Raw genomic sequence first — 27,667 nt, 5'->3', positions numbered from 1 at the left:
TTTTTTTTTCAGGTATGAAAGCAACACGCCTTAAACACTTTTTGTGTAACTAGACAGAGATAAATCCCTCCTGCCATTTTCAATCGTTTTAGTACAGAGTGCGCGCAGAACTTTTTAAGATGCTTTGCTTTTCTTATCTTTACCTGCCTAGGGTATTTAATGGAGGCTCTATTCAGAACTCTAGCAGAGGTTTGGTTTGTCCAGTTTGGTCTATTGACCAAAACCCAATAAGAAGACCCAATAAGACCCAAACCACAATGAGAAGCCTGCCAGTTGCAGCTAGGTTGCCCCATTGAGCGTTAATGGCAAGGCTTGTTTGCTTTCTTTGCTAAATCAAATAAAATGAGTTTTGCAATTAATCGCCATATATTAAACATTCAGGCATGTTTTTTCAGCAGAAATAGTTCCTTCTCAGTCTGTTGAAGCAGTGGCCTCACATGGTTGCAATTATCATGTGGTTCTGTTCTAGCTGCCCTGCCGTAATTAGAATTGAAAGCAGTAACTTTCATGAGAGCTGATTCTCAACAGTGTCCCTTCATTCTCTGGATGCACACACACCCCTTCTTCTGCACAATTCAACTTCCCTATGTAACTTATATCCAGATGTCACACAGGATCCCTCTGGTTCAAGAAAACACGTAATATTTACACCTTTCACCAGCTCCCTATTTCCTGTAATCCTCTGCCTCAGTCTACCAATGTGCTGTAAGCTGCTGGTGGTGGAAACACTGCGTGAAGTCCAGGCTGTGCTCCTGAACTTGCTTTGTGACATTCCATGTCTGATAAGTGAACTGGAGGGAGCAGAAAACCTCTGATGATGTATGTGAGTGTATGTGCAACCTTCCACACCTGGGACTGGGCTCACTGGCTCAGTGAAAATGAGAGAACAGAAGAAAAATCAAAGTGAAGAAAGGATCTCTCTTTTCCCATCTCTTGTAGTGACTACAGCCCTTCCTTTTGCACTGAGGAGGCCATGAAGATCCTGGATCAGCTCTACCAAGGGACGGTAAAACAAGAGCTTGGCCTTATTTTCCTCATTGGCTCATTTGTACCCATTTATAGTCTGAGATCAGTGGCTGCATGCCTTTGTGTTACCAGGCAGAAGCAGGAGCCCACAGCTACCTTTCACAGGTAAGATTTCTATCATGGCTAAGAGCAGCATTGTGCTCAAAAGGAGAAAAGTCCTCACACCACGTGCTTGGGAACATCCTCCTTCTCCTGGGGTTTTCTTTGGGTTATGCAGGTGTGCAGTTTGTGGGACGTGAGTACACGTGGCTCCAGCTGCCCATTCAGAACCCATACTGAGCAGTAAATTAAAAGCATTCTCAGCAGGCTGGGCTGATGACATTGAGTGCAAACATATGAAGAACATCCAGCATGATCAAAACACAGGTAATCCTCAATTCTAGGAATGCACAGAACAAAGCAGTGCTGCAGCACGATGCTCGGGCTGCACGTTGTGCTTTGTAAGCAGTGTTTACCTGTATGGTACAGATGCTGAACAAGACTTTGGTGGGAGCTCACCTTCTGAGAGATAAGCATCTTTTAGGATCCAGTCTCACACTGCTCTCCAAATCTTTTCTAGCTTGCTGCCCTATTAGCCACACTGGTAAGAGCTTACAAGCCACAAAGAACTCCTGGTCAAATTACAGGAAATCATTTCCTTCCTTGACTTCAACATCCATAGCAAAAGTAGAGGGAGAGAGGGGTGGGCTATGGCCTTGTGCAGTGCCTCACTTTTCCCTCCTTCACTGGACATAAGCGCAGTCAGCTGAGCGCAGCACAAAGAGCACAGCCCCTCTGTGTGGGTCAGATCTCAGGGTGTGTTGTCTGTTCAGCTGCTCCTGTGCCTCCAGCATTACTTTCTCACCAATTTGCTTCCTCGGTTTGTGAGTGTTTGCACCTTCTTGCTTGGTTGCTATTGCTCCTGGCAACATAAATATGATCCTGGGGCTACTCAGTGGCTTAACTGTTGGCAAGGCTTCCATACACACACTTATCGGTACAGAAAGTAACCACAGTTCATACCCAGACTTCCAAGAACATCTTATGCAGAGGAACCCCAATTATTATTATTGCAGAGTACTTGTATGGCAACCAGAACTGCAGTTGGACACCCAAAACCACTTCCATCTCTTTTCAAAGGAGGACAGCTTCATTCCAGTGGTGGAAATGAACAGCTACACCTGAATACACTGCTATGGCCTGCGCTCAGCTGAATGACAGACACTGCCCAAGGGCAGAGGAAAGGCCCATCACCAGCTGTGTCCTGTAACTGTACAAAGTTAAGCTTATCATCAAACTGCCACGAACAAACGGGACGATTCTTCTGAGCCACCACACCAGGCTCATCCATACAGGGGCTTCAGAAGTGGATTTTCCTCATAAAGTTACTGCTGAGAGTCTGATGCCTCAAGGTGAACTTTCCACCCACAGAAAGGCAAATCAACGCCTTAAAAAGGCCACCCTGCAGAACTGTTCGCCACTGTTTGCTACTGCCTCACATCACAAATGCTGAGCTGCTAAATTCTTCTATTTTTTCCTCTCAAGATCCTTCTATGCCACTTTGAGCTGGCAAATATGGGAACAGGATACATGCTTACAAACCAGAAGATGTTTTGATCCGTAAGTAAAACAGGCACTTCACCGATTTTTTTAAACCATCTCAAGTTTATATAAAGCAAACACGGGTAAAGGACAGCTGCTAAGAGACTTTTGGGAAATAGTGGATCTATTTCTGTAATAAAATCTGCTCCCAGCACTTTATAAACATCAAATAAGTCCAGGAAAAGCATCTTCTGGGAAAAAAAAAAAAAAAAGTTGAGTATTTATGAAAGGCTGCAATACAGTAATGATAAAGATCCCTGACAAGGCCTGCATCCTTTGCATTCAACAGCACGCAGAGCTGTTCTGCCCATTCACTACTGACCACATTTTGGTCAGCAAAAACAAGAACAGTTCAACTGCTGGCTTTCTAAATAAGTCCCTTTGTGACCTTTCTTCCTTCTTGGTGTTTGTACCAGTGAAACAAAAAGAGACAAGTCAAACAGACATCTGTAAGTCACTCTTTATTTTGCAAAGATCGCTTGAAAAATAAAGACGGAAGTTCTTCCAGGCTTTGGAATATAACCATCACAAAGCGCGGAATCAAAAAACTGCATTTTTAAAAGGTGTTCCCTTTCCCCACCCTCTTTTCAATTAACTCTTCCATTGTGGAGCAATCCACAACAGTTTTAAGGAAAAAAAAATGTGCATTTTGAGCCAACGTTAGAAATAACTCCAGATGGGTTCAGTGCAGGAGCTGCTACATCACACTTCAACAAAGGCACATACTAGGATTCCCACCTCCATACTTTGTAACCCCTATCTGACTTTCTCCAAAAGTTACATCTTCAAGAGCAGATCAGAGTTATTACAAAGCAGTCAGGTTAAGCTCAAAACAGCTGTCCAGCGTGGAACTGGAGGAGTTAAAGTGACAGCAAAGTAGGTGCAGTGCAATGGAACAGCCTGCAGACAAAACGCTTTCTCCTTTACCTTTGTAATCAGCATAGTCATAATTTCTTGTAAACCTGGCTCAGAAGAATGCTTGTTGATATGGAAGAAGGCTCTGCAAAGTAAGTTAGGGCAAGCAAGCAGAGCTGGAAAGGAAATAAAATGGCTGCTCTCATCTCAATCAGAAAAAAGAAATCTATCAAAGCAAAGATTTCAAGATTTGAGTACAGCATACCTACAACCAGAAATGAGGGGGAAAGTTAAAATTAAAATAGCTCCTGGGTGGAAACAGCCTAAGAAAGCCCAGAAGCATCTGCTGAATTTCAAAGATACCTAAGAAAAATGAAGGCAATGCATGTGGTTTTTACTTTTTTTGCTTGCTTTTGTTCATAACTAAGAACATCAGTTTTTGTCTTTAAATTGTCCTCAATACCAGAATCCTGTTAATCTACAAAAAGTAAATCAGAAGACCTTCTCACATTAGCCCAAATTTTAGCAGCTTGCTGTTTTGGCAACTTCTTCAAAATCCTTTCCACACAGATAACAGATCAAGCACAGCAGTGTCCCCAGATGAACTGCATTTGTTCGCTCATTATCACAGTTTTAATTAAGGATACTTCAGGCTGTGTTCAGTAGTTACTTTTGAACATTGCTTTGCTCATCTCAAAACAGCTTTCCAGACATTTGTGCAGTTCAGCAAGGCTTCGTAGTGTCTCATGGCAGATTTCATTCATACAGCAGTCAATTTGCACAGGTTTCCAGCAGTGCAAGGCAAGCACACCACACACCACGAGCCCTCCACTACTGCATGGAAAGGCTTCTGTTAACCTTCCACTATTCCACCTTCACCTCATCATTGAAAATATGCTTAGAATTTGATTACAGCCAATTAACTCCATTAAGAATTCTGGTGAGTTTGTCAGCACTAGTTGTACTCAACAAACATTCTGAACCTGATGAGAAATTGGGTAATGAATACGCACAAGCAGTGGGGAAGCACAGCCTAAGTACTGTGAGCACTACAGTTTATCCCAAGGTGCTGAAACATCTGCTCTTGACAGACCCTGATTCCCAGCCTCAGGGGTAAGAGAGGCAGGTCTCCCATCAGCTACGAGGTCCATTCTTACGAGCACTTAGTAAATGTTTCACTTCAATATTTAAGAACCTTTGACACTGAGTTCAGCTGCCAGTTGGCTGCGCACGTCCCATTCTGTGACAGAGGCTGTAAATCAGCCGTGTGACACCAAGAAAAGTTACCACAGATTTGTGTTTAGATATAAAGAGACAAAAGTAAATTCTGGTATCGTTAGTAATCTCAATGATCAGGGAAGAAAAAGTAACTTCTAGAAAGAGACATCTAAGACTGCACTCAAAAATGCAGCTAACTTTGTGGTGATGGTGCATCAGCATCTGACAAAAGAAGCATTTAAGGTGGTTACAAAACAGTCATCGAAAGGTATTACAATATATTAGTCGGTTTTCTCATGGATAAAGTGCATTTACCTAGCCTGAGAATAAGTACCACATCGATTAAGGGATGCTGAAGCACTTCCTCAGAGAGATTAGAAGCAGATCAGAGTTATCCCAAATCTTATATCCAGTTTATCTCGGTGATTCCTGATGACTCTCTGAGCACAAGCATCCCTCTTGCTGGTCCAGTTGAGGCACTCACATGTGGCACACTGGTGCTATGTTCTGCTCAGCAAATCATCTCCAGGTGCTATCTGAAAACTCCCACGTTGATGGAAAGAGCCACTTCTGGTTTACGTTGCTTAACATTCAGTTTTTCCTCAGATGCAACATGGGCCTGGGAGCGTTCAGCTTGCTGACTATTAAGAGAAAAAAGATGCCTGAAATTAGTATTGAACCTCAGCAGCAAGAGCAGCATCAGCCACCCGGGCTGGAATCTGGTTTCTACTGCAGTGTAAGAACAACACTGAGCTCCCACTTACAGCCTACAAGGGGACACCACAGCAGTGCAGCAGTTTTTCCATCTCCTGAGGCAGTGCCAAACTTCCCAGCGTGTTGCAAGACAAAAAAAATGCTCAAGGCAGGCATGTGGCACTTAAAGGCACAAGTCTGAGTTATATGAGCACTTTTCTCTTGGCACTGCCAGAACTGTGCACACAGCAGCAGTCTGCTAGCAGTGCCCCAGAAGTTCTCCAGTTTGGGGATTTTGAAAGAAGAATAAACGTAAACAGGCAATACCTTTTCTTTTTCTCTAATGCAAGCTGCATTTGCTTCTGTTTTCCAACATCATCTCTCACTGTGCTGAAGTCCTTACTGTCATCAAGGAGAAGATTCTGTTGTCAAAAGGGATTCAGAGTATTAGCTTATTTCCATCTGCCAAAACTACTTCCCACATGATGTTCTGTTTAAGAAATTAATTTTCAGTCCATTTCTTCTAATTTTACAATGACTTCTAGTTAAATGCAGACAACTTAAAAAGGCAAGACAACCAAAATTTTTCAGCTCCTTCTCTGGTTTTGTATTTAACAATGAGTTGCATTTTTCTCAGTAACCTAATGCATCAGCATAGAACACCACACGTCCAGTGAAATGCTTTAAAATCCAGAAGTATTTTCTTTTGGATATCTCCTAAATAAGTTTTATTGCCAATTCAGAGCTCAATATCCTTCAGCTTTATTCTTTTTTTGAATCTATTCATAGATTGGCAATATTGATTTTGAAAATGGATTTCAATTTAGAATGTGTTTTGTTCAGTGGCCACTGCTCTCGAGTTTTATTCTGAGTTGGAAGAAAAACCCAATTGATAAAATAAGGGCAAGAAAAATCCAGTTTCTTGTGGATAATGCTCAAATACAAAGCAGAATAGGAAGAGGAACGGCTGCTTATGAGGGTGGATGGTGATAGGACAAAGGGGAATGGTTTTAATCTGAGACAGGGGAGGTTTAGGTTGGATAAGAGGAGGAAGTTTTTCAGCCAGAGGGTGGTGAGGCACTGGAACAGGTTGCCCAAGGAGGCTGTGGATGCCCCATCCCTGCAGGCATTCAAGGCCAGGCTGGATGTGGCTCTGGGCAGCCTGGGCTGCTGGTTGGCGACCTGCACACAGCAGGGGGTTGGAGCTGGATGAGCACTGTGCTCCTTTGCAACCCAGGCCATTCCATGATTCTTGAAGAAAGCACTGCAGGAGAACCTGTGAAGCAATGCCCTCTAGTGCCAGTAGCAGGATATAAGGGGAGAAGCATGAAGCTTCCAAATTGACTTCAAAAGAACAGGAGGAAAAAGAAAAAGAAAAAAAAACCCACAAAGAAAAACCAAAATGTATCGGTAGCAACGAATTTTCCCTCTCCACAGAGCATTCAGACAGATACACACCCCAGCCCTTTCACACAGATGTAGCAGGATCCAGGAAAACCAGAAAGAGATTTGTTTACCGCGGAGGCGAAGATTTCCAAGCCCAACACTTGCACAAAAATTAAAGCCGAGTCAATTTACCTTCACCCCGATGACATCTCCATCTTTCAGGTGATAAGGGGCTGACTGTAAACTCTCCTGTTTTTTCTTCCGTTTTCTCTTCGAAATTTGCTGGGTCTGAATAAAATCAAAGCAGAACACATGGCTGATTTCAGAAATCTGCTTACACTGATTTTCGTTGGCAGTTTCTAAGGGTGGAGGGTCCCCCACTGACTATTCTTCAAAGCCTTACAGTCATGCAAATCAATTATCCATTCTGCTTTCTGTAGCTCCCCTGAGAAACAAAAACATCCTCATCTTTCCCTTCCCACACCTCCTCTTGCAGTTCACCTCCATAAAGCTCAGTAAGTGACACTGATCAGCAGTGACCCTCAGCCACAGGATCTCCTGCACAGCAAAGAGAAGCAATGCTCTCACTGTGTTACTTCTGCAGATGTCTGTCACTTCCACTGTATAACTGCCACAGACTGAAACATTTGGGCAAATTATACACGTTCTCTTCCTACACAAGGAAATACAGGAAAAGCTACTATGAAAAGAGTGGCTTGTGTTGTGCCAGCCAGGTGAAAGTCTGCTGTCTCGTGGGGCAATCAACAATCACAACATCTTCACTGTGATCTCACGAAGACCTAAACTAATTCTTGAAGAAGCAAGCACCTCCACCAGATTCACCTCACAGATCATGCTGAAGGGATTTGGGGCTGTGCATTCAAGCGTGCATGTTGAAGAACTGCAGCACAAACCAACGTGTACATTTCTCAACACAGCTGTTGCATTCTGTCACTCCAGATCTTACCCAGCCAGATATTGGCAGCCACTCAAATTTTTCAGGGAAGTATTTGGCTATTTCAATTTTATCTACAGGGAGACAATAGTGAGAAGCCACTCTTTGCCTCAGTGCCCAGGTAGTGCATTCTTTGGAGATGTTCCACACCAAATCCACGGAGTTATAGTAGTCCCTTTCCCCTGGTATGCCCATCTGTACTCGAAGCAGCAATTCATGTGGGCTGTCATCAGAAAGAGAAAAATAAACCACCCTTGTGAATCTTGCACTTGGAATCCAGAATTCCTCGTTATCACCCCAACCCACCCTCCTTTGTTTTTAAACAACAGCTCTATGGGAGGAAAATAAAGACAGGCTCCAAAGTATTCCTGCATAGAGACATCTGTTATAGTGACAGAGCATTGAAGGAACAAGCTACTAGATTAAAGTCTCATCTCAACTGTATAGCAGTAACAAATAAGTATCTTCAAGCACTTACCCCAGGTTCTCTTCTTTCTGCAAAGGTTCTATGCAGATTTCCACTCTGGCACCCAGCTTATATTCACTGAAAATAAAAGGATGATACACACGTACTCTAAATTCACAAATAGAAAAATCATAGTTCCAGTCAAGCAGACCTGTGCTGAACTGAAAAACTAAAGCAAGACACTATAGCAACAAAAAGCTTGAAAAAGTGCCAAAATTACATTTAAAAACACTTAAACTTTAGCATAATAAACATGCTATGAGCTGCTTATGCTCCTGCCTGCCCATTCTACTGCATTTGAGTTGACAGAAGTGCTTGTCAAAAAACTGAAATCATCAGAAAAGGGTTTTATTGGACTGAACTGATTCATTTCTCCGCTAATCCATCACACAACCCAACCATCAGCCTGTTGCAAGGCTGCTTGAGTGTTTCAGTACAAAACCTACCTGAGTTGCTGCTTGTTGTGTCGTAGCAGCCTGCCTGGGCGCCTGTTTTCCACCGTCCAGGCTCTGAGGAACGTGGGCAGTGGGATAACGTGCTCTGGGCACTGTGCTAAGGTCAGAGCCTGAAAAACCAAAACAGTTCTTCAATAATTTTAGAGGCCAGTCTGCTTGGAAAACAATGAAAGAAAAAGGACTGATTCTCATTGCTAGTCTGAAGCAATTAGAAACAGGGCAAGGCATTTAGATTTATTCCAGTTAGAGACTCGCAGACAGTGAGTCTGACCAACAGATCTGCTTTTCAACCTCACAGCGAGTCAGACTTCACTCCCTCCCAACATTACTAAATTTACCATCAGTTTCTTAAATATTCAATTTCTTTTTTTAACCAAAGTTTGTATCATTGGGAGGAAATGAGGCTGGAAGAATCGCTAGCACAACCTCCAGCCAAGTGCTGGAAAAGCTCCTTTCAAATCACATTGAGCACACAATACTGTTTCCAAGCTAAGGCACATCTTGTTCATGAGATGCAAATCCAGCAGTTCGGATGAGACTGTGAAAATGAAGTTGTACCCAATATTGATACAACAAATATGGAAAGTATTGGTATCAGCATCAGAAGAATCCTTTCCCACGCTGTGAAGTAGAGCAACCCACCAGCTAACCGACAGAAGAGCTTTGTGATAGGTTTTCTTTTTAATTATTCTCTAGTAAGCTGTTGTTTTATTTTCTTTTGCTGGGTTTTGCTGGTTTGTTTTTGTTGTTATTGTTGCTTTAAGTGCATTCAATTCATAGTTTTCTGGTTTAAAAAAAAAAAAAAAAAAAAAAAAAGAAAGCACTAAAAGGCACCTTAGTTTCTGGCTGAAGAAACTAAGCTGTACTTTCCTGAGTGACAAACGTGACTTTCTGTGCATCAAAGCAACTCTTTATTCATTAGGTTCAACATACAAAAAAACACGCAAAGAACCAATACGAGAACAACGTGGAAATGGAGAGTGGCTTTGTAGGAAGTGCTTGTATGTGTGTGCTTGTCATGAATAATTTTTACATTGTGAAATAAAAATGCTGCTGCAAGCCAAAGTTCCTGATGAAGTGCAAGAAGGCTTTTGCAGCTCAGGACACATGACAGGTAGAATGGCAACTGCAGGGAACATACTAAGGAATTATCTGAGCTACATGCTCAAGCTGCCTCTTGGTACTTACCACTGAACATGGCATATAAGCAAATGCCATATCAGAACATACTGGAGACAAGGGAAAAGGAAATAAAAAATATGTATTAATATAGCTCAATGAATCACTGTGTCGCTGTGCATTTCCAACACAGGAGAACATCTAACCTGCATCTTCAGATCTTCCAAAGAAGATTCGCCTGCTATTTCAGTAGTGCCAGCATAGCACAGATCCAGGTCTGCTTGGATGCGTTCTGGTGAGTCTTCGGATGGGGGCAAGAGGAGAAGAGGGAGAAAGAAAGAGACAGTAGAAAAATGAGTGACTTCACACATCTTCCTAAGAGATAACTCACCTGTAGGTGAGATTTCACTTAGAGACTTAGATATTTGAAGGTACTTTAAGAAACCCTAACGTACAGTTGATAAAATACACTGCTAGCTGCCAAATAGGAAGAATTCTAGATGAATTCTACACTGTAAAATTAAGACCAGTTACTCAAATTCATAATTATGACTAATTAGCAGCCATGACTCTGAAACGCAGAGTGTGGTTGAAGCGGAAACTGCTCTTACCTACACTACCAAAACAAACATGGGAAAAAGCCAAATTCTGAAAAAAATTAATGAGAAAAGGAGAGAAATGGAAAAAAAATCCAAACCAAAACAACCAAATTTCTCTGCAGCACAGCTCAGTAGTGAAGGAAGAGTTTCATTTTTCCTGCAGAATGGAAATTTGTTTGTTTTTCCTTTTCCAGTTTGCAGGTTTCCCCAATTGCGTTTTGTCTTCCTTCTCTACCCCTTACTTGATTTTCCTCCTCAAGCTGTTGGTTTTGTTGTTGGTTTTTTTTGGGTTTTTTTTTTTGTTGTTTGATCCTTAGAAGAAAAAAAAACCCTACAGAATACTGAATATAATGTCTGCTATTCAATGTAGGATTTACTTATCACTCATCCTACACCTTCTCCAAAAGCAATACACCCTGATGTGACATTAAAAGTGTGACATTTGAAGCCAATCACCTGCATTGTCCTTGAGTTGGTGCCTTGTAATACAGCCACTGACTTAAATGTGGGGAAGGAATTTGTTTTGCTGGCAGGTAAACAGCCTGGACTGGTAAACAGAAAATTATTCTTGACCAAATACAGCCATGAAACAGGAACAGTCTCAGCCTAATAAAAAAAAAAAATGGTGTCTGCCTCCTAAGTGGTTTCTTTCACCACAAACCTACTGAAACTCATACAGTTGCTCACAGGCCTCAGGAGCATTTTAAAACTTTAGAATAAAATTAAGGTTTGGACTGAAAGCCCACAGTGCTATCACAGGCAACACAATTCCTTTTTAAAAAACTAAGCAAGCTCACCTCCTGCAGGAGAAACTTGCAAAGCATCCATCTTGCAGGTCATCCCATTCACCTGGTCTCGTGCCTTCTCTTCACGTTTCGTTTGACTCGAAAACTTCAACCACCAAATAGGAATTTTCAAGAAACCCTGAGAAATGAACACAAAGTGCCAGATAGCCTACGTGTTCCAATGCAAATTACACAGGGAGAAAGAAAAAAAAACCTCAATCACAGGGTCATGAAGGTTGGAAAAGACGACCCACATCACCGAGTGCAACCATCAGCCCAACTCTGAGCTTTTGTAAAGGCACGGGCATCCTTTATACACATAAGACCTGGTGATAAAGTCTAGCCTCATGTCACACGTTATCACCACCCTGCTCTGCCATTCTGGCATCTACTGTTACAGATTCAACAGAGTGACACTTGTCTGGAGATGTGGACATAGATACAACCTTGCCAGAGGAAGCTGGATTCATTCAACAGCAGTGCTGGCATCTCTGCTGCCTGCCCAGAGCTCCCTGCAGCCTTTTAGCGTTCTGTTCCAACTTCCTGCCAACAGCCTGTAGCACAGAAACCTTACCTGACCACTTCTGACTGGAGTTTCCCAGAAGGGTCCTCCAATTTCAAACACAACCCTCAGCACAAAACCTGACATAAAAAGTTACTTTTTAAAAAAGAAAAGAACATTTTGTGAGGAAATCATAGTGTAAGATTTGTGTCTTCACAAGAACCTTGCATGCCAGAAATACAGATTTCCTCTGGATCTGTCAACACTGACACACTCCTAAGCAAAGAAGGTGAAATGAGCAAAACTTTTACTACAGGAATTGAGAGAGTATAGACAGACAAGGAACATTGTAAGTGTTCATTTAAATAAAAAACAGTTATATATATTTACCATTATTCATTATCTTTGACTAAAAATATCACAGCTGAAAAATTCTGAAATAATCCGAAGAAGAAATTACTTCCATGCTCAAGTTTCCAGATTGTCAGCTGACTAAAGAACACAATCACCCTACTTTTACCTTCGGTGGAAGCTTTCCTTCAGTTACAACCAAAGTATCTCCTCTGCAAACATTAAGTTCCTTCAGAGTAGCATTCTGCAGGAAGAGAAAGCACAGTGTCCTTGTGAGCCTGTATGCTCTTATGCTTTGCTTCCTAAAGCATGATTTATTTAATTTTTGTGCCATGCATGCAAAATGCTCAAGGTGTTTTACTTTTCTGCATTCACTACAAGGAGCCAACTTTGCAACAGGACCCGCTATTCTATAGCAGCCTGCTGTCCTGCTGAGCTCCTTCACACCTCTTACCAATTAACACCTCATTTCTTGTTTGTAGATACAAGCACCCTCAGATCCCAGACCTTAGGTCAATGTAGCTTACTAACAGTCCCTGAAAAGGGGAGGCAGTGCATAAGTTTCCCTTTTCAATCTGTGGTTCTGGCTTCATACAGTCTCGGGAAGTAACACAGCACACCAAAACACCAGGCAGACTTCCTCCTCAGGAAAAATCTCCACAGAAAAAGTGGAATAAATAAGGTATTATACAAGTCAAGTCAAAACTAAGATCCTCTTACTTCCTGACTTAAAGCTTCTCCTGCTTCAAAGCACCAGTCCATCCTTCTCAAATGCCAGCTGTCACCTACAAACAACAAAAATAACCCCATGGAAAACTAATGAGTCAATAGCAGTATTTCAGGGGAAAAGAAGGAAAAAAAGAGCACAGGAAACCCCACAGCAGAAATTGTTCAGGCTGTTTTGCTTCTTTGTGCGTTTTAAAACACCGCTCTGATAAACCGAATCAAGTGCCACCTTCACACCCCTCCCCACACCCTAAAAACACCCTTTTGTTGTTCAGGCTTAAAAGATATAAAGGCAATTCCTCACCTACCTACATTTCCTTTCTTTAACTCATGAAAATACTCTTTATTCTTTTCAGGGTACATTTCTGACTTTCCTAACTAAACAAAAGCTCACCAATCACTTCTGTGGAGAAAAGGAGTACTGTGGGATCAACTGAAGTGAAGTCTGACATTTCTTTGACAGCAGTCAGACTGCAAATCTCTACACACAGCCAAATTCAGTTTTTCAAAAATGGCAATTGAAAAGAAAGCAACGAAAACAGGACCATTGTTCCTTGGCAGTAAAACTACACCACAGGGAAATAAAGGTTAAGTTTATATTTTCAAGACATCATTATCTACTCCTCTCACGTGTACATGTGCACAAGAGCAAAATCCTTCATTTTCTCTTGGACTGCTCAGCGTGTACTCTGACAGTAACATGTTTCAGGAGTACACTTATGTTTATGGTGTATGGTTCAATTTGCAGCCATCACCATAAGATGTTCAGCATTCAGTGAGTGCTTGGTACTGAGCTGGGAGAAACTGCCACTCCGAGACCCCATCAGCATCAACAGGAAGATGTACAACCAGGAAATCCATGTGTGATGCTGCTGCTGTTTCTCTCTCTTCCTTAAACCTCATGCAAAAGTTCAGTGACAAGAATTCCTACCATCAGATTCCAAAGCAACATCCAAACCATGATCTCATTTTATTAACTTCTTTTTGCCCAGTGACCTAAGGATGTCTTTTTCCTGAAGAAGTTAATCTCACACAATGGCTGCAACAGAAAACAGCCAAACACCTCCACCTGCACGTGCACCCAAATGAGCAGCCCAGAAAATGTGGGCTTTGCTTTATCTCAATTAAATATAAAGCTGGAAACTCCACTGTCAAGGAACCTGCAAGTTTGTAATTGTTTCATCCCCCCTCCTCACATTACAGTGACACACAAGTGACCATAGCAAACTTATTATCTTTAACATAGCAAAAGCTGTCTTACAGTTATGGAAATGCCTTAAAAATAGGTCATTAGGTAACAATATAGTACAACTAACCTGATAATCCAGATTTTTCCAGCATTAAATTTAGACACTAAAAAAAAGAAAAATTGTTGAGACTTGTAGTGCATAGAAAATAAAGTTTTCAGCAAATCAGCAATAGAATTTTCTAACATAAAACACATCCAGAGTGATTAATTCCTGTTCAACTCCTACAGTTGCACAGGCACAGAGTAGCTGAGCTACATGTTAAATCTTTTAAGATGACTATCTAATTTCCAGCCTGCATACATCCTATCATCCTTCACAAATCACGCTAATACTGTCCTTGACTGATGGAGGATACAAAGTTCTACTGCTCGTTGGCATCTCCTTGGATTTTTCTGTTTTAACTGTGAAGTATTACTTGGTGAAAGTTCAAGGCAATCTTCCCCACTGGTCTTTCAGAGCTGAAACGCTGCCCTTGACTTTGTGCCTTAGCTGAAGTGACTCATGGGCAAGAAGCAAAGTTCCCGACGAGCAGCAGACCTGACACAAGCATGAAAAAAGCTTTGAAGAGAATCTGGACTTACTTCTTTCACAGAGGCAGTCTCTTCCACAACGATTTCCATCTCAGGGCTCGTACAGTGCTCACGTTCAATAAGAAAATATAAAAAGAGCTAAAAATGCAAGCATAAACTGTTCAGAACACACTGAAGTACAGAAACAGTGTGAAACAGCTCTCCCTACTGCATGCAGTTACTGTATCAGCTATCACATGCCAGCCATGGGTCAAACAGCACTGAAGCTACTTTTGGCTACAGCAAACAATCTAGAGGAGCACATGCAATTGAGTTATGGCCATCAGGTGAGCTTCATAAACCAGATATGCACGCGCTGAGCACGCTGCAAATGACAGAGTAGCCTGCTGGCTGTCTTTTGACACTTTGATCTTCAGACCTTCAGAAATATACATGGTGTTTTTCCCTCCTCCAAATTGTAAATACTCAGATACAAAATTTAGCATCTCCTTTTTTTTTTTTTTTTTTTTTTTTACTCTATGCTCTTTAGAGAAGTTTCTACACATCAGATGATGGACCATTGCAAACAGACTAATGATAAGTGATTTACTGTGAGTCAAATGAGCCATATTAACTGCTGACATTTATGCTCTTGGCCTTATGCAACTGAGCTAAGTGGTGCAAACTTTCTTGCCAGTACATAAATTCAGCAAGCATTCCTCCTCCCCCCCCCCCACCCCCCACAGTGATTACAACTACAACCATTCTAAAGATGAAAAGAGGACCACGTGAAATACTGGCAAATGTAAACAAAGCACAAAAGCAAATTCTAGTCTCTTCTCAGTCACTGCTCTGTCATACCTGAGTGGAAGTTGGAGCTTTTCCATGACACAGCCCTAGCAAGCTTCCCATTTTCAGTTCTGCCTCCTTGACAGTATAATCTTCAGGCACTTCAGGAAGAGGAAAATAAGGAAATCATCATAAAGTGCTGCTTAGTGAAAATATCCATTCACTCTGCTCTTTAGACAAAGATAAAAATGTTCAGTGACATTTAGACAACTTATTTTTCCGTGTTCACACTAAATCCATAAGCCTTCTACGACTAGAGTATATCTATATAAAGGTTCCTCCCCAACCACCTCTTGATATACAGTGAGTGACAGAAGAATTTAGACTGAAATGGACATCTGCAGGTTACCTGGCCCAAACCTATGCCCAAACCTTGCTCTCCTGGTAGTACTTAGCTAACAAAATGTATTAGAAAAATAGAAATACGGAAAATATTTACCAGCAAACATAAAGCTGATCCACTCAATTTCTTATTGCTCCCCCAACAATGAGAAAAGCAATGCTGGGGCTTCTATTCTGCTGAACACAGACCCTCAGGAACTCAGTTATACAGCAACAAGGATACTACGTGCTCATCTAAATCAAAGACTGCGTTGTGGCACAAAGATGTTCCTCCACTCTCACGAAAGCAGAATTACTGTGTTTGACACACCACATTACTGTGTTTGACACACCACAGACACAAGCTGTTTTTCCTCACAGTGAACAGGAGCATAACAATGCTTCCTCCACCACCACAGTACTCAAGTCCACTGCTCCAGCTGCATTGAAATCCAGTAACCCAACCTCAACCATCACTAACAAACGCACGTAGTCCATTTTGTTTCAAGAAACAGAAGATCATGGAACAAGGACTCTGATTCTTGAACGTAACGGATCTGTTCTCTGATCTGTTAGCTATGACTCACACCAGATCATTAATAAACTTGGCAGTTTATAAAGCAAGCACAGAGAACAGAAGTTTGTTAATTCCCAAAGCCTTGAAGAATAAGGCCAATGGTCAATAAACAACAGCAGGTATGCTGACAGGTGCTGCTCACTGTGCATGAAAGTAATTAAAGCAAGTTGAATATTTAACTCCAAGTTGTTTATTGGTACTGCTGGTAAACAGTAAAAATGGAAAAGAGAAAACAACGGCTATGGTTAAGTTCAGAAATTAATAGAAGGAAACTTCATGTCTCCCAGCTTAAGCTATGGAATTACACCAAAATAAGTGTACAGATTTACCTGGAGAGAGAAGTTTCCCATTTCTGCCAACAGGTCTAAGACAGCTTTCACTTGCTGCAACAGAAAGGGGTGGGGAAGAGAGGTAGGAGTGTTAAGCAACTCAAATCATCATAAATTTGGCTCAGAGGTTCAGACAGGTAACATATTTAAGATAACAGCAAGTTTAACTTGGAGGACTCTGGATGGAGATATTACATCAGCAGGAGTTAGATTTCTAGAGACTTGACATGATTACTCCTACCAAATAGCTTCTGGGAAATTAAAATATATTTTCGTCAAGACTTGCACTGTTTTTGTTTGTTGGGAAGCTTGGGAAAAGAATTATTTTACATAGAATCATGAGAACTTTAAATCTTCGGCACCCTCTCATCTTTCCAAAAAGTCTAGTAATCACTTCACAGCACTGCATTCGCTGTTTTAAGCTGTCTGACACAAAAAGGAAGAATGCAGTTAATGATAAGGCTTAGAGGGGATCTTAGCCATGTCTATAAATACCCGAAGAGTGTAAAAAGTACAGAGCCAGGCTCCTGTCAGAGGTGCCCAGTGCCAGGACCAGAGCCACTGGGCACAGACTGGAGCACAGGAGGTTCCTTACACCCATCAGGCAGCACTTGTGTGCTGTGCAGGAAGCTGAGCACTGACACGGGTTGACCAAAGAGGCCGTGGGATCTCCTTCCTGGAGGCCTCCAGAGCCACCTGGACACGGTGCTGGGCACCCTGCTGGAGAAGGGCTTGGGCCCCTGCCAACCCCAGCCATACTGTGAGTCTGTGAAATTTCAGCATGACCAGATTTTTAAGTAAACCTGTTTAACGCTTACCTAGCTCCTCCTGTAGCTGTAGCTCCTGTATTGCTTTCATTTTGATATCTGACATCACCTAAAAGAAAGCAACATTAACACTTCCAAACAAAAAAGCCAGTTACACATCTGCTATTCAAATGCCAGTTCACAAAATGACTGACTTCAGAGTTACATTCTTACTCCTGCTAACGTTATACACAGCTAAAAATACATTTCTTATTAATATTAATACATAAAAATGATACCTGTACATCTATTATATGCAACATACTCAAGGAAAAGCATCTTAGAAACAGAATTCCAAGGAAAGGAAAACAATCTTTAGATTTTCCTATTTATGAAACAAAGTAACATTTTGAAAACGTTTAGCTTACACTTGGTACTAAGCAGGACTTCATTCTGTAACAGGCAATAATCTAAAAGCAGAAAAGGTACCGAGGAAACTATTTCTTGGGAAAGACAGAATTTTTCTCCTTATCCTGCATTGAAAGGAAATAATATCTTTCTCCGCTCGGGATTCATTTACTGGCATGGTTTCATGGTTTCATGGGATGGTTTCATGGTTTCATGCTTATAGGATGGTCCAAAAAGACTAACACACCAACTGTGCTGCTTTCAGTGACCAGGGCTGTGCTGGTGCAAGCTTCAGGCTACTGTCTCACAGAGAAACATCAGCTCAAACGCTAATTCCAATCCTTAGTAAACGGCCCACCTTCTCTGGCAAAAACTTATCAAGGCAACACCCAGTGTTACACCCTGGACTATCAGACTTCTTACTGTTTCAATTGTGGCAGTAATTTTAACGTGTTTCTCCTCATCATCCCTTCCGCAGAAGTTTTTCACCTGGAGCCAGCTGATGTCGTATGTAAAAGCAGTCAAGTTACCACTTGAAATATTCACCAGGCTGTAAAAGTGAGCAGTGCAAAGGTGGTCAAAGACAGGGAAACTGTATCTTATCTGGGCTAGATTGATAAATACCAAAGCTCTTAACTAAATCAACAATGCCAAGGTCACTAACAGTGGCAGCTTCAAGTACAATCCAGGCACCATTAGGCTCCCTGTTAAATTCACCTGAAAAAACTGGTTTGGTAACTGTCTTTCAATGGAAACTGAGCTTCTGATGGCAATTAAGAATCCAATTCACTTTGTGAGACGATTTAAACCTTCTGGAAAAATACTAATAAAGGAGGCTAAGTCATAACTAAAATTTGAGACTTTGTCTGTGGATCTGCTACTACACAGAAACAGTTTGGTTTTTTTCCTGTCACTGATTTAGGTTCAGTGTTTCAGAACTGTTTCAAGTAGAAAGTCAGAATTTATCTAATTAGCACATATACACATCCCTCAAAACAGAAGCCTTAGGACTATAAACTCAGAAGGGAAACGAGAGCAGAAATTGCTCTTGGCAACTTGAGATTCAACGAGGAGGTTCAGCAGAGCTGCATACTCTTCTGATACAGCTCAGTTCTCTCATTCCATCAAGTTTCATGTGTCAGCACAATTTGTTCTCATTAGGCCTTTCCCTTCATAAATGTAAATCAAAGGATGCGACTGCATCTGCATGTTAAAAAATACCTAATGGTTGAGAAGTGTCTTACATTCAAAAACATAAGATTATATTAACTTGAATCTAGAATGTCTCAAAATGCCTGCTTGATTCACAAAACAGACATATTTACACATTTTTGTACACACACACACACCTAGTATTTTAACTGAACAGATTTTGCCACAGCTGCCTTTCTGTTTAATCATACCCACAATCAAAATGGTTACCTTTGGTCATGGCTGTCTAAGATTAATACTGAACATCCGTCTGTCAGACCAACGGTTTTGACTGTTTCCTTCATACGTTCTTCAAGAAGAACCTCCCAGTTCTTGGCTTCTTTATGTCCAGAGTCATTCTTTAAGATCATTCCTCCTGCTGGTGCTAATGCTCTGCGCACATCGCCCAGTTTTGTGCTGCATGGAAAAACGTGCTGCGACTCTGAGAAATGCTGACCCTTCCCTCCTTCATTATGCTCCACTAAACGAAGAACGTTTAAGAGAACAGGTTGATGATCAGGGCCTGCCATCACCTTCACACCACCAACCTGAAGAAAGGAATGCAATGTTTACACAGTGATCGATAACACACTCCATCGTAAACAGAAAAGATTATATACACTGATAAGAGACAGCAGTAAAACTGCTGGAACAGGGTGGATCCTCTCACAGCATTAGGAATAAACCAGTTTTGACCGAACGCCTTCTGAACAAAACCACAGTAACTCAAAGGTACAAGGAAGGGAAAGTGTAATGTAAGGCGTGTTCGAGACTGTATGTGCAGTAAAAACACTGATAGCTAACTGTGAAAACAGACGACACAACCTCCATCAAATTAAGAGCAGTGAAATTTAGCCCTGCGGGATATTAAAAGGAAGAATAATAACGTGACTGAGGCTGTTCAGAAGTGTTACATTTTGAAATCTGGCCTTCCTGATCTTCAACCCAGGTCAAAGTTATAACTCCCTGTCATAAAGACTCTGACTGTGTAGGAAGCTGGAGCATTGAAGACCTTACCTAAAGATCAAGCAAGAGCAGAACAGCTCTGTCACCTGGAGGGAGTTCGTTGGCTTTTCTTTGCTTCTTTTTGATAAGTCAGTAAATAAATGCATACTGTCACAAGTCTTTTTGAAGCAATGTTTTCTCCACAATAGATGCAGAGGGCAAACTTGTACTGTGTCAACACAATCACTTAGGAGAGTATTTGAAATTTAAGTAAGGGTCTAAAAATTAAAGGGATGATTAAACATCGAAAATGAGCGTAGTACTTCAGGGAGACCAAACAAACACGAGTGAACGATTCACCATAGGGCAGAAGTTTCTGTTATCACATTGCTATCAGCCCATCTTCTTCCAAGAGGCACCAGGTCTTCTCAGAACATACTCCAGCATAAAATGGCAGTGCATTCAGACACCTATGGACCTGATCGCACTGCATAACTCTAACATCACACAGAAGGGAACAGTGACAAACTGTGAAGGTGTCATCTTCTAGATGGGGCTAAGTGGTGACCCCAAATGTTAGCATATCAGCAGCACATCTGCAGAACAGACCACAGCTTCTAAAAGCACGTCTGAGAATTTGCAGCTTATTTCTTTAGAACTGACAAAGGGACAGGATATTCGGCTCTCTTTTACCTCTTTCCCATTCCATACAAAAATGTCTGCTCCATCCGCCAGCCCAAAGCAGTCCAGTGTCAGCTCATCTCCTAAAAAGAGGAAATTGTCAAGCTATTCAGCCCCAAAACAGATGTGCAGGGTCAGCTGTAAGCTGATAAATGCTGCATATTTTACTGTCTGAAGTCTGTAATTATAAAAGTTACTGTGTGATCAGAATTTACAGGGGGTAAGTCAGGGTTTACTCATGTAGCAAGAACAACATTACGTACACATCCTCTTAGTGAAGATGGCCATAGCACAGGGGTTTCAATTCAATTTCCCTTGCAAACTGAGGCTCACATTAACATTTGACAAAGCTGCATGGTGAGGGTTATTTAGGTGCAATTTCACAGTGAATCTATACACTTAGTTACTACATATTCCACGTGTACTCCTCAAAACATTGTAAACTTACTGTTATTTTAAGAACTGTACTAAGATTTGAAAGAATATCAATGGTGCCTCTGTATTTTGATGTCAGTATCTTTCAAAGCTGGGTTACATTCTGGTAGCACCCTGTTTTCTGAAACAGACCATAAATACCCAATGACTGGATAGACTTTTGAGGACTAACACCTGAAGTTGCATAGCAACGTAAAGCTGGAGACAGAGCAGATTATTTTAAAATATTAATTAATATTAATTAATGTATTCTTCAGGCAAGTACTTTCCTTTACAGAATTCAGAAGAGAATGTGCTCCTCCCAAACATCTGGCATTTTAAATCTGCAACGTCCACACAAATCACACTGAGCTCTTGTATGTGGTAGCCTTACCATCAAGTGCCTGATAAAGGTGCAGCCCTGCTGGTAAAGGTTTAGCACTACTGAGAACCATGTCTCCTTCCCAAGATTTCATCATCTAATCGGTAAGAAAAGATAGAGTTATAAGACTTGAGTAAGCAACTACTCAAACCACTCAGAATTATAACTTTGCCAAAAGCTGTCAGAGGCTAACAAGCTCACTTTCACAATTAACAGCTTATTGTTATTTCCTTCAACAAGACTAGTGGCACAGAAGGCACACAAGATTATTTAGGTCCTGTGCTTTCAGACTAGTCACTAGGTAGACTAACATGGTTTCAACTGGATACCAACCAAAGGCTGTAACACGTAAGCAACCTGTTTCCAGAGAGCAAGTTAGCTTTGTTTGAGATGTAGACAGAAAACCTTTCATGAAAGGTCACATTCCTTTAACACAGTAGAGTACAACTGCACACATTACAATCCATAGCTGAGTTAGATTTATTATTGTTTCCTCTTATTTTCTCTTAAACTACTCTAAATATTCTCTATGAAGACCTGTCAAATCCTCAAAAATGCAAGTACCAGTCTGCCCACAAACTGGACTTACTCTTCACGTTCCAGAGTTCTGCAAAGTAACAATTCTTAGAAAGAATCACAAGGTTGGAAACAACCTCTAAGATCATCTAGTCCAACCATTCTTGCCCAATTATAAGCCTTATAAGCTAATTATTTGAAGTCTACTTAATTAAAGCTTCTCCAATCAGTCAATGACTTTTAAAATACTTGAAGGGCTGACCTCAAACCAATGTTTCCTCTTGTGAAAATTCAAATAGTTCTCAGCCTACCACACATACTGAGGAAAATTTCTGACTGAAATAAAAATAGTGCCACAAATACACAAATGCTGTTGGAGCCCAACTAAAAATAAATGTTTGCTTAATAGAGCAAATACCTGGAAAATTGATTGTCGAAGGTCTCCTAGAGTTTTTCTTCTGTCAACAGTCAGATCTAGAACGCTCTCTTTCCAACTAAGTGAAGGATGCAAGGCCCCATTGTGAAATTTATAACATGTGCTCAAATGGAGATGTAAATCAATGCTATTGTTTGCTGAGTCATACTCCGCTCTTGAAAGAATAACAGCAGAAAAAAAGGTGATGAATTGACCACTGCCAAATGGCTGAACTATTTCAGAGATGCTTCTGGGCAGCTGCCGTGCAATTGATACCCTCAATTCAACGTCACATTCCCCCCCACCCCCATCATCAAGGAATATGCAAAAAGCTGCTTGAAGATTTTGATGATTCATTTTGTGTACAATCCTCCACTTGCACAGAACACATTGTTGAAGGGTTTATACCTACACCTTGCTTTGACCTTCCTGAACAAGATGACAAAGTTTATCTTTAGGGATGTGGAGATGGTAAGCTTTTTTTTTCCAAGCTGTTACAGATAAACATTCTCAAAACACAAGCATAAAACAAGAGGAATTTTGTGGGAATCGTCAGACATCTATGCCTTCCTCCTTTGTAACTGCATCCAGTTCCATTAGCAAGAAGAAGGGGGACAAGAAAAAAAGACAAAGTTCGTAGTCTTTAACATCTATGATTTTGAATCATTTTAAAGGCTGACTCTACACCTGTTCTAGGAGTTTCTTTCATTTTAAATCACTTCTGAGATATGCAGATGAAGAATGCTGTTGAAAAGATTTGTACAGTTACATTAATGTACCTCTTTTTTTGCAGCTCCATGTTAGCAGCATTCATTTCATTCAGAAGGTGTTCAGGAATTTGGTACCTCGGATTTCCTCGAGCTGCAACAAATAATATAATCTAATTTGGCTTCGGCTCAAAAATGTGTTTTGGTAACAAGGAAAGCGAGATGAGATGTTACAACAGTAATCATTGAAAGCCTGATGCAATAACACTGAACCTTTCATAGTAGATAAAATTAATTTACAATAATCAGAACAAGAGCTTTTACGTTTTCTATGCTTACATCTGTCTTTCCCTAAGGGAAACTGATACGTGATTAAATTAGTAACAATTTTTATTTCTTTCAGTAGGACAAGTTAGAATCATAGAGTCACAAAATCCTTTAAGTTGGAAAGGATCCTTCAAGGTCACGGAGTCCAACTCCCCTGCAGTGAACATCCACAGCACACTGCTGGCTCATGCCCAGCTGCCACCCACCAGGACGCCCAGGTCCTTTTTGCCAGGACTGTGTTCCTCCTTCACATCCTCCAGCTTGTTCTGGAGCGGGGCTGCCACAACCCAGGTGCAAGACCTTGCACCTCTGCTACTATTTGTGAAGCACATTAGAAAAAGTTCAGTGTCAGCTACAGCCAATTAACTGTTCACAATCTCCTCAGAGATTACTTTCTTGTACCTTGAGTTAATTCTTTTCTTCAATTAGCTCTAGAAGACATCTGCATCCCCGATACTCAGGCAAAGGACAGAAATGCCCAACTGCCTTCAGCCTTTTGAAAATCTCAATATCAATGAAGGAAGCCCCTCAGAAGGTAAAGAGGAATTCTGTGTACCTTCAGGAGGCCTTTTCAACTGAGACTTGCGGTAGAACAGCATGTAGGCACTCTCTTTACCCTGAAATTGTTTCTCAATATCCTCCTCTTTGATGGGCTGGACTTTTGAATCATTCAGATCAAACCAATGGCATCCAGCAGAACTCTCTCCTAGCCTTAGAGCTGCTTTTTCTGAATTCCACAGGATACCATTCTCCTGAGGATGGCTTCGGAAATCTTGTCCTTGAAAATCCGACTTAAATGGGAGCTTGTATTTTTCCTTTAAACCAACTTTATTTTCATCAGGACTGAACTGAAATATCTGGGGATGATTCTGCAAATACTAAAAATAAAAGCAAGGACAAGGTGCAGTAACGAGATTTTAGTAAAGGAAGATACTCAATGTTAAATGTAACATTGCATCAGCTGATTGCATCAGCGCAGTGACCCAATTTGTCCTCAAATTCATACACGCAACCCACTCACTCCAGCTGATTTCTCAATAGGTATTTTTTGTTTTCAAATACATGGCAAAAAAAAAAAAAAAAAAAAAACAAAAAAAACCCCACCATACTAAGAAAAAAATTAGAGAACCATACGTACACAACTCCCTTAGGGAAAAAAAGGGAAGAAAAATAAAGAGAAAAACAGCCAGACAAAAGCTCTAGGTCACCTGTGGTAATGCTCACAACAGCACTCAAACTTGGAGATTGTTAATACTGGGAGCTCTGAACTTCTTTCTATACATTCTCTACAGAGGTCAGAAAAAGGGCTCTCTGTGAAAGATCCATATTAGATCTCACAAATAATATAAATTTACTTGCAACCTCTATTGTTAGTCTTCTTAACAAAGAGCAGCATGATTTTTTCCACAATCTGTAACATAAATGTGTAAGCATTTTCCTTAAAGTGCAAGAAAATGAAGTAGTAACTAATTAGAGAAAAACAAGACTTTATTTGAAGTGTTAAACTTAATGGATGTACCCTAACCAACCAAAAAGTGCCTCTTTTTCCAAAACCCATTTCTGGTCTGACTTCAAAGCAGCACTGTATTTCTTCTTTAATTCTCACCACTGTTTCTATGGCCAAGAGGCAGTACTGCTCTTGCAGGTTTATCCACAGACATAAGTGAGACAATATTTAGTACCCAAAGCTGACTCTTTTTTAGGCCAAAAATAAACAGTATAGATGGAAAAAAGCTTTCAGGCTGATAAGCTGTTGAGCATCCTGTTTGTGTTTCCCAGACCATTAATTTGGCTCACAAACAAATCTCTTACATGCGCATTCACTTGCTAGTCCAAGTGCCAGTATTTTCAATTGCCATCCTACTGACTCTTCAATAGAAACATAAGGTTACCTTCATAATAAAAAAGAAAGTAACAGACAGACACGTTACCTTTCGTAATGCTCCGTACTGTTTTCGGTATTTCTTGTTCCAGGACACCTTTACTTTCTCCAAGAACTTCTGCCCTAATTGATCCACAGGAATTTGTTTACATTCTTCCTACAGAGAAATTAAAAACTAAGATAATGAAGGTTACAGATGTCAAGGAAACAACACAAAGAAAGCAATTCTCGAGTGATTAAGTCATGGATACTTGTTAACAGAGTAGTCAGAGTAGCATCACATTCTGCAACACCCTAAGAAGTAATTTACAAAATACTAAAAAAAAAAAAAAAAAAAAACATCTTTTTTTTGTACGAGTTGCCACGACTCATCCTAAAATTGGGCTATATTATGAGTTTTACATGCTTCACAATAAGCTTGGAAGAGTTCTGTACTGTTCAGCCTGCCTCCTGCACATTTCAGCCCCTTCTCCTGGGTTCCCTAACATCAAAATTGAAGCAATGAACTCTTTACATACCATACCTCTGATAAAATCCCTTTCAACACTGCCAATGGATTTTCTGTTTCTTTGGCATTTTCATTCTCTCTTGAAGGCTTATCTTCAGTCAGCCTATCCTCATCTTCCTGTGTAAGAAAAATAGTACATTCACAAGCACTGACTTCAAACACTGCTGGCAGTTTTCCAGCCTGTACTGAGATTTGCATATGCAGTTTAGCACTGTAAACCAATCCTCCAAATGTAGATTTCAGAGCAAGCTGTGCACAATGTTTTAGAAAGGACTGTTCTGCAGTCTCTTTACACAGATACCTGGATGCCACACAAAAATATCCAGTTCCTCACGTATCAAGCACATGGCAAAGATTCAGTCACACTGCCACAACAGCTGAAGCAGCTTGCAGGCAGCTCACTGCAGTGCATACGCACCCGCTGTCTGATTCTGCCCACCTGCCTCACAATAGGCAGCAAGAGTCCAACAGCCAGATACCAGATACTATGAGAGATAGCAGATCAAAAAAACAACAGTTTGCTACAAAATCCTAACAGCTTCCAACCTGTAGAGACAGCGTGAGGGCAAAAACTAACCTTCTCAATCAAATGCCTCACTAAAATATGAATTAGCTTGGATGTCCATTTCATTCTTTAGCTCTTAACGCTTTTCTGAAATATAAGAGACAAGCAAGGAAAAAAAAACCCACAATATTTAGCACTTACTTGTAATTGCCAGTTTCCTAATTCATCCACATCTCTGATATAAACATGATAGTGTCCTCCATAGCAGCCACCTTTATGTATAATAACAGAGAAGAGCTCATACATGTACTCTGAATCATCCATTTCAGTCTTCAAAAAGAAAAATAATAACAATAATAATATATATCAGCAAGTTTTTCACACAAGGATGCTTCTACACCACCAGCATAGCTTCAGATATCTCTGTACACCTTTGCATGTGCCAAGACTGAAGGGGCTTTTCAGTGTTGCAGAACACAAGTGTGGACAAAAGTGATTCTGAGTAACAGTTCATTATTTTAATATTGAAATATTTCAATCTTGATGCAAATAATAGAACTCAACCTGATGTTTATAACCAACTTATTTTGTTTTTCTCTAGCCTTTTAAACAAACACTTAACAAACCAACTGAAAAAAGGCATCCCCAAATACAAACCCTGAGCTGGAATTGCAACATTTCAGCTAGAAAAAAAAAACAAACCCAAAACCCTCTTCAAGGAGAGTGCATCCCTTAAGCATGTTCTTCACATACTTCAAGGAACAAAAGCTGGCATCAGGCAATGGAACATCAGGTTGGAAAACTGAGTTATGCACCAGAATAGATGTACAGTAATTCAAAGAGAAATTAGGAAAATGGAATAACTGAAAAACATTTGTAGCTGGTTTTATATAGGACAATACACACACACACAGGTATGTAAGTTACCAGACAAAGTTAATACAAAAGTAGATTTAATTTTCTTTCAAGCAAATGTCAGATTAAGTTTTAGGTCGTTATTAAACTCTCCCACCTTGTACAGCAATAAGGTATTTCTCTCACTCTGTTAGAAAGTGATCTTTTGGAAACATTTTTGCTAAAGCAATGAACTAAGGACACAGGAGAAGCCCACAAAGTTTCCTTATCATCTGGCTTTGAATAAATTAGTACAATTAGTCCCCTACAATTCTGTGATTCTGTGAAATGCAGAATTAAAGATACCTTGACCTAAAAATATCAGTTCTCTGCTGAGCATATAGAAACTTCAACAAATATAACAGTACAAACCTGCTCACAAAAAGGCCTCAGATTTATCTGCATAGGGAAGGTATAGCAACTAGTTTCCTTGTATCGTTCACACTTCTCAAAGTCAAAGTTAAATCTCAGGAGAGAGATGGTGAGAAAGGGAGGCAACTTATGTAGTTTAGCTGACTGTAACATGACAAAAAAAAAGTTATAAGCACATTGTTACACAGAATAACCTTGCTATGGTCAATTCTATGACTCTAC

General features: G+C 40.6%; 2 protein-coding genes across 16 annotated transcripts in view; one reads left to right on the top strand and one right to left on the bottom strand.

The window, feature by feature from the left end:
* Positions 1–27,667, top strand: part of LOC128076892 (UDP-glucuronosyltransferase 1-6-like) — a 245,886-nt gene that overhangs the window by 171,605 nt on the left and 46,614 nt on the right. The window lies entirely within an intron of this gene.
* The window catches only part of USP40 (ubiquitin specific peptidase 40), a 33,352-nt gene continuing 8,738 nt past the window's right edge, over positions 3,054–27,667 (bottom strand). Inside the window, exons 7-32 of one of the 4 annotated variants that reach the window (XM_052675241.1) lie at positions 27,446–27,589; positions 26,381–26,509; positions 25,690–25,791; positions 25,216–25,323; positions 23,841–24,162; positions 23,030–23,111; positions 22,254–22,425; positions 21,332–21,416; positions 20,536–20,606; positions 19,129–19,445; positions 18,130–18,256; positions 17,371–17,428; positions 16,553–16,606; positions 15,338–15,426; positions 14,549–14,635; positions 14,034–14,070; positions 12,712–12,776; positions 12,161–12,235; positions 11,151–11,277; positions 9,961–10,055; positions 8,627–8,745; positions 8,193–8,258; positions 7,727–7,937; positions 6,952–7,047; positions 5,701–5,795; positions 3,054–5,321 (exon numbers count right to left, since the gene is read on the bottom strand). In XM_052675241.1, the coding sequence (XP_052531201.1) occupies positions 5,213–5,321; positions 5,701–5,795; positions 6,952–7,047; positions 7,727–7,937; positions 8,193–8,258; positions 8,627–8,745; positions 9,961–10,055; positions 11,151–11,277; positions 12,161–12,235; positions 12,712–12,776; positions 14,034–14,070; positions 14,549–14,635; positions 15,338–15,426; positions 16,553–16,606; positions 17,371–17,428; positions 18,130–18,256; positions 19,129–19,445; positions 20,536–20,606; positions 21,332–21,416; positions 22,254–22,425; positions 23,030–23,111; positions 23,841–24,162; positions 25,216–25,323; positions 25,690–25,791; positions 26,381–26,509; positions 27,446–27,589 (3,042 nt within the window). In that variant the 3' untranslated portion in view covers positions 3,054–5,212. Of the gene's footprint in view, positions 5,322–5,700; positions 5,796–6,951; positions 7,048–7,726; positions 7,938–8,192; positions 8,259–8,626; positions 8,746–9,823; positions 9,865–9,960; positions 10,056–11,150; positions 11,278–12,160; positions 12,236–12,711; positions 12,777–14,033; positions 14,071–14,548; positions 14,636–15,337; positions 15,427–16,552; positions 16,607–17,370; positions 17,429–18,129; positions 18,257–19,128; positions 19,446–20,535; positions 20,607–21,331; positions 21,417–22,253; positions 22,426–23,029; positions 23,112–23,840; positions 24,163–25,215; positions 25,324–25,684; positions 25,792–26,380; positions 26,510–27,445; positions 27,590–27,667 lie in introns of those variants that run through there. The other 3 variants (XM_052675242.1, XM_052675245.1, XM_052675243.1) reach the window with 3 other exon arrangements.

This window comes from Tympanuchus pallidicinctus, unplaced genomic scaffold, assembly GCF_026119805.1.
Source record: "Tympanuchus pallidicinctus isolate F22 unplaced genomic scaffold, pur_lepc_1.0 scaffold15, whole genome shotgun sequence".
In the NCBI taxonomy this organism is placed as follows: Eukaryota; Metazoa; Chordata; class Aves; order Galliformes; family Phasianidae; genus Tympanuchus; species Tympanuchus pallidicinctus.
The sequence above is the reverse complement of the archived record's forward strand: the minus strand, read 5'-3'. Positions and strand labels throughout refer to the sequence as shown.